The sequence below is a fragment of the Kogia breviceps genome, chromosome 1 (assembly GCF_026419965.1).
Source record: "Kogia breviceps isolate mKogBre1 chromosome 1, mKogBre1 haplotype 1, whole genome shotgun sequence".
NCBI classification, from domain to species: Eukaryota; Metazoa; Chordata; class Mammalia; order Artiodactyla; family Physeteridae; genus Kogia; species Kogia breviceps.
Genome location: NC_081310.1, coordinates 184708863 through 184726896, shown reverse-complemented (window position 1 = coordinate 184726896; position 18034 = coordinate 184708863). Strand labels below are relative to the sequence as shown.

The 18034-nt window shown below is 47.1% G+C and overlaps 1 protein-coding gene across 1 annotated transcript; it reads right to left on the bottom strand.

Moving 5' to 3' along the window:
* Nucleotides 1-16188: 16188 nt before the first annotated feature.
* Nucleotides 16189-18034, bottom strand: TEX46 (testis expressed 46). Its single transcript, XM_059036374.1, has 2 exons — nt 17843-18034; nt 16189-16386 (listed from the first exon to the last, which is right to left on the bottom strand). Exons 1-2 carry the CDS (start codon nt 18032-18034, stop codon nt 16189-16191), a joined length of 390 nt encoding a protein of 129 aa, XP_058892357.1.

Genomic DNA, 18034 nt, shown 5'->3' with positions numbered 1-18034 from the left:
ACAGATGAGGCTCAGAGAAGTTAAGTGACTTGCCCAGGGTCACACAGCTAGTTGCAGAGCTAGCATTTGATCTCTGTCTCTGGCCTGCTCAACCAAAGTTCTGGAAGAGCCTTCGCAGTCCTTTGTTGAACTTTCTCATTTCCAGGTCTGCAAACTGAAGTTACAGGAAGGAAAGGACTTGTCTAAAAAATAATAAACATCATATGTTGAGTGCCAGCTTTATGCCTGGCCCTGAACTATTCACTTAACAGGTATTATCTTACCACATTTCATAGTCTGTTCATGAAGTTGGTTTGGGAACTTTCATTTTAGAGGTGATAAAATGAGGCTCACAGAGGTTAGGTGACTTGCTCAAGGTCACAGAGCAAGGCAGTGGCAAAGCTGGGATTCAGATCCAATCTGCCTGACTCTCCACCTTTATGTCTTAATGTGTCTTATGTCTCTTTTGAACTATCTTCATTGCTGCTGTAACCTAAACTGTGATGTGAAAGGACTCTTCCCTGGTCTCCCCTAATCCTTCTCTATCCCTCCTAGAGGGCCTGCAGAATGAGAGAGCTGGGAAGGAATTCAAGATTCAGGACCCTTGTCCCAGGATTGAGGGCTCTGTTTCATTTATTCATCCTTTCAACAACTCTATATTGAGCACCTACTAGGTGAGAGGCACTGTTCCAGGCCCTGGGGGCTCCGCAGTGAACCAGTATCAGAATTCCTGCCCTCGGGGAGCTAGCATGCTGGTGTTGAAGGCCTAGCTCTCCTGGCCAGCCCAACTCTGCACAATCTCTCTGCTGTGCTCAGTGGCTGACCTGTGCTCAGGGCGTGGTGAGGATTTGCTGAGTGAGTGGGCGAGAGTAGTACAAATCATCGAAGAGCGAGAAACAGCCAGCTGCTGGAGAGCTGGGTCTCAAACTCGGGCCTCTGAAATGTTCAGTCACAGAAGATACCCTTGCAAAGCAAAACCCACGTTCAAATCCAGGATACATCACCCTAAGACCCATAAAACCTTCAGCAACTCCCAGTTTCTTCATTTGTAAAGTAGGAAAGGTAATAACCTCGCAAAGTTGTTTTGAGACAAAAAACATAGAAAGCACTTACCTATGTGAGGGGCAACATCATAAGGACTTTAATGTACATTATGCACATTAAATCATTTAACTCTCACAATATCCCATGAGACAGTATTATTATTACCACTAGTTTACAAGTGAGGAAGCTGAGTGTCACATATGCTAAGCCGTTTACCCAAAACCACACAGTATTATGTGGCAGAACTGGACCTTGAACCCATACAGGGTGGCTCCAGAATCTGGCATCCTTAACCACTAGGCTATCTCTACTGACCCTGGTGAATGAGATGACATATGCTCACACAAAAATGTGTACTTGAATGTCCATAGCAACATTATCATAATAGCAAAAAAGGGGAAACAACCCAAGTGTCTATCAAATGATGAATGGGTAATCAAAATGTGGTATATCCAATGGAATATTATTTGCCCATAAGAAGAAATGAAGTAGTACAACATGGACGAACCTTGAAAACATGGTAAATCCAGCCACAAAAGGCCACATGTTATATGACTCCATTTATATTAAATGTCCAGAATAGGCAAATCCATAGAGACAGAAAGTAGATTAGTGGTTGCCAGTGGCTGGAGGTATAGGGGAATGGGGAGTGACTGCTAACGGATAGCTTTCTTTGGTGGGGGGGGGGTAATGAAAATATTCTAAAATTGATTGTGGTGCTGGTTATACAACATTGTGGATATGCTAGAAACCACAGAATTCTACACAAAATTGATGAATGTTATGATATGTGAATTATATCACAATAATGATTTTTTATAATAGTACCTACTTGTATTCAGTTGCAAGGATTAAATGAGTTAATATTTATGCATCACTTAGAACAGTGCTGGGCACATGGTAAACAGTATATAATGCATTCGCTATAATTGAATGCCTACTATGTGCTAAGCACTGAGCCAGATATTAGAGATATACTGATAACCAGGGAAAAGAATGTTTCCTACCCTATTGGGGCTTACAGTTTTCGGAGGAGGTGGATATTAACCAAATCTTGCATTCACTATTCTTTCCCCATCTCCCTTTCCAAGGGCTCCTCCTTCACCTCTGTCCTACAGACATAGTATACCTGGCTTCCCTCCTCCTCTTTCCTCAGTACACACAAAATCCCTAGGTGACAAATGACCAAATCAGAAGTGGAAGATGGCCACCACTACAGATCCTACAGGAAAGTATTGTGAACAATGTTATGCCAATCCATTTGACAATTTAAATGACATAGACACATTTCTTGAAAGACGTAATTTCCCCAGGTGATTTCATGCACAAGGATACCAGCCGCGTGCTAATGATTACTGATTCTACAGCTTCTGCCCAGCTCTCTCCCCTGAACTTGAGACTACCATTTTCAACTGCCTACCAAATATTTCCACCTGGAAGGGCCCACGACTCCGAAACCCAACATCCAGGGCAAAACTTGCTTATCTTCCCTCCTCCTCCTTCTCTAATATTTTCAACATCACTTTATGGCGCCTGCTTCCAGCAAGTCACACAAGCTAGAAACTTCAGAGTCTTCCCTGGTCCCTCTTTGCCCCTCAATCCCCACCCGCAGCCATTCACCAAGCCCTGCTCGCCTGTTAAGGTTATGAAATATTTCAAGCATAGAGAAGAATATATGGAGAATATAATGAACACTTGAGCACCCACCATCCAACTTTGTTAAATCTTAACACTTTACCATATTTTCCTCATATTTAAAAAACACTAGGGACTTCACTCGTGGTCCAATGATTAAGACTCCGTGCTCCCAATGCAGGGGGCCTGGGTTCGATCCCTGGTCAGGGAACTAGATCCCGCATGCTGCAACTAAAGATCCTGCGTGCTGCAACCAAATATCCTGCATGCTGCAACCAAAAAGAAAAAAAATCCTGCATGCCACAACTAAAGACCTGGTGCAGCCAAATAAATAATATTTTTAATAATAAAAAATAAAAATAATTAAAAATACTATGTTAGTTACTTATTTAATCTGTTGTATATTCATCCCATCCCATTAGAAAACAGGGACTTTTTTTTGTTTCATTCACTGTAGTATTCCCAGTGACTAGAACAGTCCCTGGAACATAGCAGTCCCAAATAAATATTTGTTAAATGAATGAATGCATGAAAATAAAACATTCTAGGTAGAGTTGAAGCCCTCTGTCCCCTTTGCAGATCTCAGTCTTCTCCCCCTCTCCCCACATGTGACACCCATTCTGATTTTGGTGTTCATCATTATCATGCATGTTTTTATTACTTTACTATGTGTTTATGGATCCATAAGCAGCACATGGTATTATTTTTCACATTTTAAAACTTATATAAATGAAATCCTACCGTATTATCCTCCTTCAACTTACTTTTTTTCCAATTTGACACATGTAGTTCTGGATTATCCATTTTAACCTCTATAGAGTATGCTGCTGTATGACTGTACCTCATAGTGTAATAGAGCATGGACCCTGGGGCCAGGCTGCCTTAAAGACGTGAGTACTTTATACATTTGAGTTGGGAGTGACATTTCTGGGTGGTAAGATATGGCCATCTTCAGCTTAACCAGATACTATCCAGTTGCCCTCCAAACTTATACTTTCCAACTTATACTTTCACCACCTGTGATTCTCATCGCTACTTTTAGTTTGCATTTTCTTGATTACTGATAAGGTGGTGAGTGTCTCCAGCACGAAGATCTTGGCTTTGATGCCTGCAACACCTGGCGCTCCACCTGGCTCTGGCAGGTTCTCAGGAAGTATGTTTTGAACTTTATGTTGTCCTGCAAGTTGAAAGACTTGAGCTCAAATCTCAGCCCTACCTCCTGAGTCAGCTATAACTCTGGACAAGTCCCTTCCCCTCTCTGAGCCTCCACTTCTTTAACTGTTGGAGAGGACTGGGTTTACAAAGAGTTTACTTTTACATCTGGAAACCTCATTTGACTTCAAAAGTATCTTCCAGCTCTAGAATTTAGGGTTCACATTAAAGCCACTCTTTATTCATAATTTCTAAAGATTGGAAAAGTCCCTCAACTGGTGAATGAATAGACAAACTATGGTACATTCACACAATGGAATACTACTCAGCAATGTAAAAGAACAAACTATTGATATATGCAATCATGTGGATGAATCTTAAATACATTATGCTAAGTGAAAGAAGCCAGACTCAAAAGGCTACCAACTATAGGGACTTCCCTGGTGGTTCAGTGGCTAAGACTCTGCACTCCCAATGCAGGGGGCTTAGGTCAGGGAACTAGATCCCACTTGCCACAACTAGGAGTTCTCATACCAAAACTGGAGATCCCACATGCCACAACTAAAGATCCCACATGCCTCAACTAAAGATCCGGCCTGCAGCAATGAAGATCTGGCCCACAGCAATGAAGATCCCATGTGCTGGAATTAAGACTCAGTGAAGCCAAATAGATAAACAAATAAATTTTAAAAACATTTTTTTAAAAAAGGCTACAGACTATATAATTCCATTTTCATAACGCTCTGGACAAGGCAAAACTGCAAGGACAGAAAACAAATCAATGGCCACTTGGGAGTAGGGATGGTATAGACTACAACAGGGCAGAAGGGAATTTGGGAAGGTGATGAAACTGTTCTCTATCCTGATTGTGATGGTGGTTACAGGGCCAGATGTATTTGCCAAAACACACGGAGCTGTACACCTAAAAGAGTGAATTTTAATGCATATAAACTGTACTTCAGGTGTTTTTTAAATGAAGCCATTAAAGATCCCGAGAGCATTAGGTTGTCTCCACCTGGGTGTCAGAGGAGTGACACCAGACTCAAGTCTGTGCCTCAGCCACAGGGGTGAATGGGGAGGCTCTCTGGCCTTGCCGTGGGTTTACATGGGAGGGGACTCAGAAGGTGCCCCTCTTTGACCATGAGCAAAGGGCCACTGGGGCAAGCCCTGTGAGGGTGCCCTGGTCGAGGGACAGCCTGATCTCACTTAAGATGTACCTATGGCATGACATCATCCTCTCATTTTCAGGAGCAGAATGAAATTCACAGATATCCGATGACTCAATGAGGTCATGGGCAGTGGATGATGGAGCTTGGATTCTCGCCCTGTCTATGCATCCCCCTCACCCCAACATGTGACTGGGTTCTCTGCATCCCCAATATGCAGCCTTCCTCTGGGGCCAGCCTCATCTCATGTCTGTCTCCAACCTCAGAATTTATTCCAATACACACAAAGGTGGGGTCAGTATTTAATGTCTAAGGTGCTCACCAACTGCTCACATTGACACTTGCAGATGTCACTTGGAATCTCTCCCCTCTCTCTTCGCAGCTGGAAAACGCTGGCGGAGGGGTTGCTCAGGGAAATCCAGGCTCTCCCAAACCCCACCCATAACACGGTTCACCCAGCTCCTTCCCCTGGTGGTCTGCAGCCCAGAAACCTTCACCGTTTTTCTCCCGACTGGCCACTATGGGACAGCACTCCTTGTCCAGTCATTCATTCAGAATACAATCTCCAGGAGTTGGCTGTGTGCTGGGCACAGTGCTACGCCCTTTGGCTAACATCTGTCCCTCATGGAGCAGGCAGGATGGTGAAGAGGTCAGACACAAGGGCTCTGGGGCCTGGGACTTGATTCTGGCTCTGCCCTTATTAGCTGTGGACCAATGACTTCCCCTCTTTGAGTCTCAGTTTCCTTGTCTGTATAATGGGAATGGCCATCATTCCTACACCTCATAGAATTTAGATGAGGGTAAATGAGAAAATGCATGCAAAGCCCTTTGAAACTAGCTACTCACAGACTGGTAGCTAGTGTGGTCGTAATAATTTCTCTGGGAGAGAGATGTAAACAGATCATGTCAGAGGGCTCTGGGGGCTCTGAGGCACCCATGAGGTCAGCCTCGGGGTGGGAGGGGGAGGAAAGCTTCATTGAACAGGTAGTTGGGGATGAGTTGGGGGCACTCCAGTCAGGGCCCTTGAGCCAGGAAAAAGAAGAGCATCTATTTCTGGTTTGTTTTGAGAATTTGATGAGTTAATACACAGCAAACACTTGAAATGCTTCCTGGCCTGCGGTACAAACTCTGGAAACGTTATTGATGACAATGAAGGTGATATAGGGGTGATTTATGATTTAGGTCAATATTTGAAGCAAGCCTTTGTGGGGCTATGCCTCACCTGGGTCTTCATTCTCTCCATGGCGTGGAAGATTCCAGCCCCTTGAGGAGTCAGCTCTATAGCCCAGGAGACCCTGTGAACAGGAAACTGAGTCAGTGGAGTGAAGGCAAAGAGAGGTCCTGGAGGCTGGAAAAGAGAGGAGGAGGCTGGAGAAATGCAAGAAGACAAGGATGGGGGATTTGCACCCAGAAGTCCTCACTGTTTCCCAGACACTAATGCATCTTCCCATGTAGTTTCCCCATCAGACTATGAGGTTTTCTAGGGTAAGGACCATGTCTCCATTTCATGAAGCTCCACCTCAAAGGCAAGGGAAAACAAACTCAAAAAACCCCAACTGTCCAGGTCTGCCCAGTCTGTCCTGATTTCAGCACTGAAAGTCCCAAACCCTTCAGTCCAGGGGAAACTGGGACAATTGGTCACCCTCCCTGCCATTGTCTCTGCTTCCAGCTCCTCCTCCTTCTTCAAGCCTCAGAAACAACCCCGTCAGACCCGTGGGTGCTTGGTCCCAACTCACCCTCTTCTGGAAGGCTCAGGAAGGACGGGGCAATTCAGATCCAGCCGTGGTTGGCCAGTGCCTCCGGGAGCCCCCGTGTTCCAGGGGACAGGAATGACATCCTGGGTTCTGAGGTGCAGGCTTCATCCAGGCTCCGCAGGGGCTGGCAGATGTGGCGCCTGATTTCCCAGCGCTAATCCTTCCGTGTGTCTTACGCCATGGGGATTAGTTCCTGGGGTCCCCGAGCAGCCGGGAGGGGGGCACGTCTGTCAGGGGGACTGTGTGGCGCCACGTGACCCAGAATGCTCCAGGCTAGCGGGCAAAGGTATGCTCTCTCCACAAGGAGTGTCTGCCAAGCCCAGTGTGTGTAGGAGAGATGATGGGAACTGCCAGGAAAGAGCCTCGGCCTGACCCACAGGCCTCCCAGACCTGCCATCCCCCACACCAGCTCCTCAGCTACCTCTGAGGAACCCTGGGCTCCAAAGAACACAGTTTGAAGACCACTGCGGTCAGCCTAGTTGTTACATATTCAGTTAACTCGGTTCAAATCCCAGTTCTGTAACTACCGGTGTAGCCTTGGGTAAGTCAGGCCCTCTTTGATTTTTCATCTATAAAATGGAGATATCTATGTTATTGTGAGGATTAAACTGCAATATGTATGCAAAGCAGGTAGCCCAGGACCTGGCACCTAATAAGCGTTCTGTTAAAGTTAGTTTCTTTTTATTTTATTTTATTTATTTATTTATTGACTGCATTGGGTCTTCGTTGCTACTCACGGGCTTTCTCTAGGTGCGGTGAGCGGGGGCTACTCTTCATTGTGGTGTGCGGGCTTCTCACTGCAGTGGCTTCTCTTGTTGCGGAACCTGGGCTCTAGGAGCACGGGCTTCAGCAGTTGCAGTATGCAGGCTCAGTAGTTGTGGCTCGCGGGCTCTAGAGCACAGGCTGAGTACTTGTGGCACACAGGCTTGGTGGCTCCGTGGCATGTGGGATCTTCCCAGACCAGGGCTCGAACCCGTGTCCCCTGCCTTGGCAGGAGGATTCTTAACCGCTGTGCCACCAGGGAAGTCCCAAGGTTAGCTTCGTTTTATAACTTGGTTTTTAAGCCACAACTTTAGAAAGTCACTATCCACTGATTTTAGTTGGCACAAAAGAGAAATTATATTTACCTTCTTGGCACCAGATATGGCTGCACATTGGAATTACCTGGCGAGCTTGTAAAAACCACTAGTCTGGATCCCACCGCCCCAGAGGTCCCCAGGGGTGCAGCCCAGGGCATCACGATTTTTTAAAAACTCCTCAGTGTGTGGTTAAGGTTGAGAATCACTGCCCCAGACCACTGTGTTTCCATCTCATTCTAAATGCATGTAGGAGTAGCCTGGAGATCGAGTTAAACTGCAGGTTCTGAGTCAGTGGGTCAGGGTGGGACCTGAGAGTCTATTTCAAACAAACTCGGTTCTGGTCTGTGGATCACACTTTGAGGAGCAAGGCTCCTCTGCAATTCAGGGATCGCGCCAGCTTCTACTTCATTATCTCAATAGAACATCACAATTGCCTCCCAGCCACCCCATGGCTTGAATTATTCTATTTTGCTTATGCTCAGGGTCAAGTATGTGTATGGTGGAGGCAAGCCTTCTGGATCTTTTTTTTTTTAAATTTTATTTTTGGCTGTGTTGGGTCTTTGTTGCTGCACGTGGGCTTTTTTTTTTTTTTCTCTAGTGGCCGTGAGCGGGGGCTACTCTTCATTGCGGTGGCTTCTCTTGTTGCGGAGCACGGGCTCTAGGCACGCAGGCTTCAGAAGTTGTGGCACGCGGGCTCAGTAAATGTGGCTCGCGGGCTCTAGAGCACAGGCTCAGTAGTTGTGGCGCACGAGCTTAGTTGCTCCACGGCATGTGGGATCTTCCCCAACAAGGGCTTGAACCCGTGTCCCCTGCATTGGCAGGCGGATTCTTAACCACTGAGCCACCAGGGAAGCCCAGCCTTCTGGCTCTTATTCTGTATCCCCCAAGGCCAAAAATCTGGGCTGACCCGGAAAAGGGGCGTGATAAATTAGAGAGAGAAGAGATCTGAGTAATCTTGTCCAAGCTCCACATTGTATGGCTGGTGAGACAGACTGTGAGAGGGGAGATGAATTGCCAAGGTCACATAGAAAATTTAGTGACAGCAATGGAGCTGGGACCCAGGTTTTCTTTCCCATTGTAGCTGGCTGCTTTGTTCATCTTCAGTGAGGCTCTGAGCGGGCTGGGCAGCCTGCCTCTGGGTCACAGACTGAATGCAGACAGTGTGCCCCATATAGATGCTTAGTGCCTTCTGTGTTACCCCCTGTGGTCTTCACAACAATCCCATGAGGCAGGTTTTATTCTATCCCCATTTGACAGTGAGGAAACTGAAGCTCTGAGAAGTGAAGTCCCCCAGAAGTGGCAGGAGTGGGATTCCAACCCAGGAGTCCTCTCTGCTTCCCAGACACTAATGCATCTCCCGTGTTGTTTCCCCATCAGACTATAAGGTTTTCTAGGATAAAGACCACGTCTCATTCTGGTTTGTGCTGCCAAACCAGGGCTAAATATCTGAATCCGTTAATCCACTCCAGGGTTCTGCATCTCTGCTGATAAAGACCTTCACCCCCAGGACACCACCTCCTCTCTGGGAGTTCCTCCCTTGCCCCTTTCCTCAGCCCTAATGTAGCCATTTCTCTCCACCCAGACCAGGCCCTCCACTACCAAATTTAGCCAAACCAGAATCCATATCATGTCATAGAGGACAATGGCCACACAGTGGCACCAGATGCCCACATGTAAAATCTTCCAGCCTCCTGGAAAGGATCATTTATTTAGTCACTGAATGCTTCTCTCTCTCTAGGCATTTGTCCAAGGGCTTTCCATCCATGCACCAAGATAATCCCCACAACAGCCCCATGCATTCATTCTCTCTATAGATGAGAGATCATATTCGTCATTTGCTTAAATAACCTTCCAAGGCTGCCCACTGCTCTATGGAAAAATCCAAAATCTTACCTGCATAGTCTAACCCTACCCGCTGGACCCTTGAGTCAGACTGCTGGGATTCAAAACCCAGCTCCACCACTTATTATTTATGTGACCTTGGTCAGATTCCTTGGCTTCTCTTGGACCTCAATGTGCTGATCTGTAAAATAGGGTAATGAAATAGAACCTACCCCCTTGGGGTGAGAGTGAGGATTACATGAGATAAGACAGTTAAAGTACAGCTAAAGCACACAGTCAGTGCACACAGTAACCACTCTGATTACCATTAGACTTGGAGGAGTCATCCTCACAATCCCACGAATCTCTCCTTCTCTCTTCCCTTTTCTCCATCTCTCCTTCTCCCCACTTTTTTTTTCTACTTTTACTCTCTCCTCTGCCTCTCCACCTATTCTAGCAGGGGCAGCATGGTAGATAGTATATTAGAAAGTGATACATGCTATGGAAGAATAAGTAGAGCCAAGTAAGGGGAGGTAGATTATAGTATTAAATTGGGCGGTCAGGATGGCCTCCTTGAAAAAGAAATGTTTAGCACATCACCTAAGGGAAGTAAGGGAGTTAGGTATATGGACAACAGAGGAAGACAGTCCATGGTAGGGCCTTAGGGTGAGAGTGTACAGAAAAGTGAAGAGGCCAGTGGCTGAGCAGATTAAGTGAGGGGCAGGGTAGAGGCGAGGTGGGAAAGGTAGCTGGGGAGCCAGGTCATGGAGAACCTCCCAGGCCACAGGAGGGACTATGATTATCACTCTGAGTGAGGTGGGAGCTGTGGCAGAGTCTGGAGCAGAGTGGCATGACCTGACACTTTTTTTTTTTTTTTTTTAATTTTTGACCGCGTTGGGTCTTCGTTGCTGCGCACGGGTTTTCTCTAGTTGCAGCGAGCGAGGGCTACTCTTCGTTGAGGTGCGCGGGCTTCTCATTGCGGTGGCTTCTCGTTGTGGAGCATGGGCTCTGGGCATGTGGGCTTCAGTAGTTGTGGCACACGGGCTCAGTAGTTGTGGCTCGTGGTCTCTAGAGCACAGGCTCAGTAGTTGTGGCGCACGGGCTTAGTTGCTCCGCGGCATGTGGGATCTTCCCGGACCAGGGCTCAAACCCGTGTCCCCTGCATTGGCAAGTGGATTCTTAACCACTGCACCACCAGGGAAGACATGACCCATTTTTAAAGGAGCGCTCCGGCTTCAGTGTTGAGAGCAGACTAGAGGGCAAGGGTGGGGGCAGGGAGACCAGGGCCTTGTTCAGCTGAGAGATGGTGGTGGCCTGGTGCACCCAGGCAGGGAGAATATTCAGACTCTGCATATGCTTCGAAGGAAGAGACAATAGGACTCGCCAATAAATTAGAGCTGGATACGAGAGAAGAGGAGAGGAGTCAGGATCAGCTCCAAAGTTTTGGGCCTGAGCAACTGGAAGCTGGGAATTGACTTTTACTATGAGATGGGGAAGCTCGCACGTGGGAGGGGGTTTGAGTGGAGGGAAAGAGTTCGGGATTGACTGCATGGATTTTGAGATGTCCGAGTGAAGGTGTGAAAGTAGGCAGTTGCACATTTGAGTCTGGGACTTAGAGGTCTGTAACAAAGACACAATTTAGAAAATCATTGACATGTAACAGTAGATGATATTTAAAGCCATTACCAAGGGAGTGAGAAGGAGTAAAGAAGGGATCTGAGGACTGAGCCCTGAGGTCCAGGAGAGTACTGGGTAACGTACTGAGTACTGGGTGAAGGTGAATATCACAAAGTCACGCAGCACAGGTGCAAATGGGGCTTTACTGGAGAAACTCGGAGGCAGAGGGTCAGCCATTGAATGAGGCATTGGGTTGTCCGTCCAACCTCTTGTCGTCACGTGGAGAGAGATATGGGGGTCAGGGCATAGCTGGAAACATCCTGGAATGTGCTCCAGGAGAGGGACCCCTCATCCCCTTCACTACTTTTTTTTGGCAAATGTGAGGTCAGTCTTGCAAGTAAAGAAGACATGATCTGAGCTCAGGTACCAGGGGAATTGTTTGCAGTGCTGAGGGCCCCTGGAGACCCCAGGGGAAGTAGAGACCATGTGGAATCATTTCTGCTTTGGGAAGGGAGGCCCCTCTGGAGCCCACCTGCCATCTCACTGCTGGGAACCTGGAGTGAGTACCCAGGGTCTTCCAGTAAAGTCCAAATTGTTTTTCCAAGGCCCACCCCCTGACCTAGGGGCTCCTGAAACATAAGCCTGCCAAATGGGCATAGAAATCAACAAGGGGAGAAGTCAGCTGAGCTTATAAGGCACTTCCAATGGTGTTGGCAATGCTGGAGGAGACGTTAATGCTAGAGGGAGGCCTGGAGTAATAGTACAAAGCCCATTGTGGAGGCCTGAGCCATCTGGCCATGGAGTCTGTGCCAAGCCTGGGGAGAGAGCCCCAGGTTCAGATGGAGGAGTAGTCTGGAGGCATTGGACTTGCTCCTACAGTAGCTGCATGAGCTTCTTGACTTGTCTGAAGGTGTTAACCCAGAAGCAGCAGGAGATATTGGCCAGTGAGTGTGGTTACTCCCCTGGTTGGTGAGCAAATAGTCCAAAGCTATGTGGTTATATCCTGAGCTAAGGGTTCATGATAACCTTGACAGTGAGAACCCTGGCTGTCCCCACAGTAATTTCCTTTCTACGGTTCCACCTATCTAGGGGAGGAAAACCTGCATAAAATAGGGAAACCCATGTACTTAATACCCAGGAGTGTCTTGTCAGTGGTACCAGAGGCTGGTGCTGGGAATGTTGCCTTGCCCACAGATCTTGGGTTATTATGAAGGTTGATATGCAGGTGGCATTATGTCCAAGGAGAAAGCAAGGAAGGACCTATATCTAGAACACAAAACAGTTTTGGGGTTACAAAGCACACTGCTCAATAGTCTTCCAGCTGGCCTCAACATTATCCATGAAGAGGATAGAACATGATTGTGAAGGCCCAAGGCACAGCAGCTGGGAGCAATGTCCTTGCCATTGTCAGAGAGTGAGATACCAATAAGGTCTCCCATAGCTGGGCATGGTGGGAGGGGGTAGGAATGGTATATTCGGTACTGTGACAGGTTCATGTCACGGGCCCTGGCCTGGGCAGCTGCTCAAGGCTGTTTAGCCTTGCCTGTTCAGATCTGGAAGAAGAGGAGAGAGCTTATTTACCCTTCCACCCCAGTCTGTTTCCTGAGATTGCTTGCCTATGTTCTTGCTAGATTTGCTGGGATCTGTCGTGCGCCTGGGATGAGCTAGTTGATCTGTCCTTTCTCAGAACATTTACCTCCATAGGAAGCCAGGAGTCACCATACTGCGTGACACATCAGGGGGACTTGTTCCCCTCTTAGGTGCCCACAGAGGATGAGGGAGTGGCTAAGGTAATTGCTCCTTGAGCCAACCATACCAAGGCTCACTTGTACCCACCGCCTGCAGGTGGCAAGTGTGGAAGAGCAAGCGAATTCCATGTGGACAGATGGAGGGCAGTGCCGTAAAGATAATTCCATCATCATATTATATCATACCTGGGAATTCCAGCACATGAAAAAGATGCTCATCAGAGCATTAAGAGTCTAGGTTCTACCTGCTTGGTGGAAGAGAACAGTCACCCCGTGTACCTAAACCATGTTCATGGTGGTCAGAATCCATGGCAATTGTGAACTAGTCAGATCCAAAGGTCGTTGTGCCACTTTGAGCCACCTTGAGCCACAGGCCAACGTTCCTGGCAAGTAATACACATTCCGTGAGCACCAGTGACTTCACAGGCCAAATGAGTCCTCCCTGGACTCCCTCAAACCGCCGTGGTAGTTTCACTGTTGTGATAGGTCCAGGCGTGCATCTGGTGCACGAAAGTGGATATGATGGCCACATAGTCTTAATCAGCTTTTTCATTCCAGATGCTCTCTTCAAGATGCAGTGCCTTACTGTGGGCTCATTCATATGTCACATATAGATCGAGTCTGTGGCTGAATTGTTGTATCCATCTCCACAGCAGGGTTTACCATATGGACATTCTCCTAATGGTCCCATTTGGGGTGGTCCAAAGGCCTGGCCATACAGCAAGACCATTAGCAATGACCCGTGAAGCTGTGTAAAAGGGACTATTTACAAAGGTGTGGGCAGACTATAGGGAACCCACAAGTGTGGTGCAGTACCCCTGGGCTGGTAACGGGGGGGATGCTACTGCCCTTGGGCTAAAAGGGAACTGGAAGAAGATCCTGTAGAGAGAGCCTCCTCTGTGATGACCCAGCCAGCCTTAAACTAGCCCAAGGCAACCCCACAAGAGGCAATAAGCATCCCAACCTCCTCCTTCCCTCTCATCCTCTGCCAGGGATCCTTGTCAGCCAAACTCAACTGGAAGCCACAGGGTAAAGGAACCTGATGATGCAGGTTGGCCCCCTGGCAGAAAAGGCAGAAGGATGGAGAGTGGGCCTGGAGGGCAAGTAGAAGATACAACACACAAGGGAGGGTTGCGATTTTAGATAGGGCAGTCACAGGAGTCCTCACTAGGAAGGGATCATTTGAGCAAAGACCTGAAGAAGTGTAGTAACTCATCTAATCCTCACAGCAACTGATAAGGCCATTTTATAGTCGAGGAAACTGAGGTACAGCACTCAGCTTATTCATCATCCAAGATCACACAGCTAAAAGCTGATGGAGTTGGGATCTAAAGCCAGGGAGTTTAGCTCCAGGTATCCTGCTCTAAACAAAATAGGATATAGAAAAATCATCATAAAATGAAAGGGCAGAGAAAATGTCAGGACATATAAGACTGTGATTGACAGTCATAGATGTTGTTTATTGAGCGCTGACTGTATACAAGCCACTGTGTTAGGTGCTATGAGGGGGATATACAGATGAACAAGATGCTGTGCTTGGGTTTCCCTGGTGGCACAGTGGTTAAGAATCCGCCTGCCAATGCAGGGGACACGGGTTCGAGCCCTGGTCTGGGAAGATCCCACATGCCGTGGAGCAACTAACCCCATGCGCCACAGCTACTGAGCCTGCGTGCCACAACTAATGAAGCCCGTGCGCGTAGAGCCCGTGCTGCACAACAAGAGAAGCCACCGCAATGAGAAGCACGTGCACAGCAACGAAGAGCAGTCCCCGCTCACCACAACTAGAGAAAGCCTGCGCGCAGCAACAGAGACCCAACACAGCCAAAAATAAATAAGATTAATAAATTTATTTATTTAAAAAAAAAGATGCTGTGCTTGCCCTCATAGAGTCTATAATCTAGTTGGAGAGTGGGGAGGGAGTATAGAAACATTTACAAATCAAATTCCAGCAGATCGTTATACATTCTGTCGTAGAATTACAGATAAAATGCTGGGAGACCACTAAGGAAAGAGACTCTTTACAGCTGGGCTGAGGGAAGCTTTCCAGAGGTGGTGGCTTTGAAAGAAGCAAAGACTTGTAACAGCAGAAAGGGGAAGATAAGGGATTCCAGGGGAAGAAACCATGTGAGCAAAGATATGGCTGCATTTGGGGGATGGCTGATCACCTAATTTGATGAGAGCGCACGAGACTTTTGCTAAGAGAGATGATTTTATGTGGGACACCAGTAAGGCATTAAGCCACACTGGATCCCACAGCGAGGCAGAGACTTCCTTCTCAATTCTCCTTAACAGAGAAAAGTCTCAGCTGAGTGCTGGCATATCTTGCAAACACTAACACTCACTAATCTCCCTTTTTAACCCAAATTTTACAGATTCAGATTTTCAAGTGGGCAACCAAGCTCTGGTTGGAACGTCACAACATTGTTTTGTTTTCACTGTCTTTACTTTGACTGTTAGGTTCTATTTCAAACAATGATACTGGTTTTTTTTTTTTAATTGACAGATAAATTATTTATTTTTATTATTATTTTCCTTTACAGATAAATTTAATAAAGGAAAATATAGTTGATTTAAAGGGACAATATTTAGTTATGCATTCAGGTAGTTCACAGCTATGGCAAAAATCACAAAGGTGGTACACTACTGACTGATGCTTAGGATACTCTGGTATAGGGTAAAAAGCATGTGAGGGAGAATAATGGGGGAAAAAGGTTGGGAAGTGGGTCACATCATGGGGGGCCTGAACACCACGGTGAGGAGTGTGGCTTTTATTCTGTCATTCACAGCAAGGCGTTGGCTCAAGAATAGGCAATGATCGTGCTCAGAGCTGTGCTTGGCAGGGCTTGCTGTGGCCTCTGAGTGCAGGGGCAGGGGGAGACTGGAGGCTGGGACAGCACTGGGGAGGCTGTTGAAAGACTCAAGGTGAACAGGTAGAGGGCCCTGGACCAGGGTCAAGGTGGTCCAGCTGAAAGAGAGGAAGGGCTGGGTTCAAGAGCGCTCATCAGGTTGTGTCGTAGGGTGCTATGTGGCTAACCTGGTGAGTACAAACTTCTTTTCAAGAGGCGACAAATTTCAGCCTCTAATCCTCCTCTCCAGTGTGATTTACTAAGAAAATTCAACAGTCTCTGACTGGGCTTTACTGAGGAAAGGTAACAACAGAAGAGGCTAGCTCACCGCAGTCTCTGGCACCTCGTTAGGGGGAATTGGAAGTGCAGTCAGAGATGATGGAGAACATAGACTCCCATCTCCTCATTCTGTGTTTCCCCGCTGGAAAAGTCCGCTGTCGGCTTGACCGCTTGTGGTGACTCATTCTATACCATACGACGAACATCTGATTTTCTAAGACCTTCAGCTTCATTTCACGGAACATAAGCCATTCAAGGATCTTGTCCTGGAGGGCAAAGCAGGTGTGCAGCCTCTCCACGTCTTTTGTGTTCAGGCAGCTTCTCTTGGGTTTAGCTTCGCAAGTCTTTGTCTTCTGTTCCTAAACTCCCCATCACCAAGAAAAGAGGAAAAGTTGGTCAATAGTGATCATCCTTTCCCGTGCGAGATGAGTTACAATCATCTTAATCAATTTCATGACCAGCACCTAAGGAGAGCCTCTTTGCCACATCTTGTGGGTGAGAGAATGGGGCCCAGTGAGGGCAGGTCCCTTTCTCAGCATCACCAAGCCTGCATGAAAGCCCCCAAACCCCCAGGATCCAGAGCTGCCCACCAATCTGCACCCACCGAGGCCTTAAAACCCTTAACCCAAATGTATGTGTCTCCAGAGCTTGTGCTTTTCTCAACATGCCTCTTTGAGAGTTTAGTCAGGCCTCATAAAATCTCCAAGTCTCAGTGGTCTCATGAAATGCTCTTATCTCTGTCATCTTTATCTGCTCCCTCCCCCACCACTGCATGCAGCTGGTAAGGGCACAATTTTTTTTTTTTAGGATTCAGCTACAAATTCCTAGTCTTTAAACCCATTTAAGAATTAAATATTTCAGACATGCAAAAAAAGTAAATATTACAACAAATACCCATGATCCCTAAAATATCACAACGGTAACTGAAGTCCTCTGTGGATTCCACCCCTAGAGTGTTCCCCTCCCTCCCTGAACCTTATCTCAGCTGCAATCCTGAATGTGGTATTTATTTTTTCCATGCATTTCTTTATACCACTTTATACCAGTTCTCAGTGGGAGGCTATTTTGCCCTCCCCTAGGGACATGGCAATGTCTGGAGAAATTGGGGGTTGCCACAAGAGGGGTGAGGAGTGCTATTGGCATCTTGTGGGTAGAGGCTAGGGATGCTGCCCAAAATCCAGCATTGCACAGGACAGTCTCTCATCACAAAGACTTACCCAGCCCCAAATGTCAATCGTGCAGAGGCTGAGAAATCCTGCCTTAATGTACTTTCACTATACATAGGCATCCATAAACAAGGCAGGATATTGTTCTGCATGTTTTTTAACTTTACATAAAAGACGTCATAATCTAGGTACATTTCTGCTGTCATCATTATTCAGTTTTAGAGATTTATCTATGTTATACATGTTTTAAAATTTATCCATTTTAATTTTTCTCACTTTAAAGCAGTTGTTACTGTTGTCAAAGCATGTTGTCATCCAACATGAAGTAGAAGAGTCTGGGATGGGCCCTATTCTTCAGCTGAGGCAACTGAAACTTTGTGAAGGAAGTGCTTTGTCCTCTGTCACCCAAGAGGGAGCTGCACAGCAAGGTCTTAGACCAGAGTCGGATTCCTTAGTCTTGCCGCATTGTCCTGACACCTTCCCTGTCTTCCCACCCCCCAATCTAGCTGCGACTATCCCATCACCCTCAGCTGAAGCTAAGGTCCCTCTTGCTCACCTGCTGGGGCTCTGGGGGCGTGGGCTTGAGTTCATACTTGACCAGCCAGTTGCTAAGCAACAGCAGAAGGAATAGGAACCCAAACAAGGGTGGCTTATAGCTGATCAGCCAAGCCATCAATGCTCCTATGGTGCCTGAGGAAGCAAGTGTCCCGTAGAGATTCCTAAAAAGAGACATTAGCTCCCCCAGCAT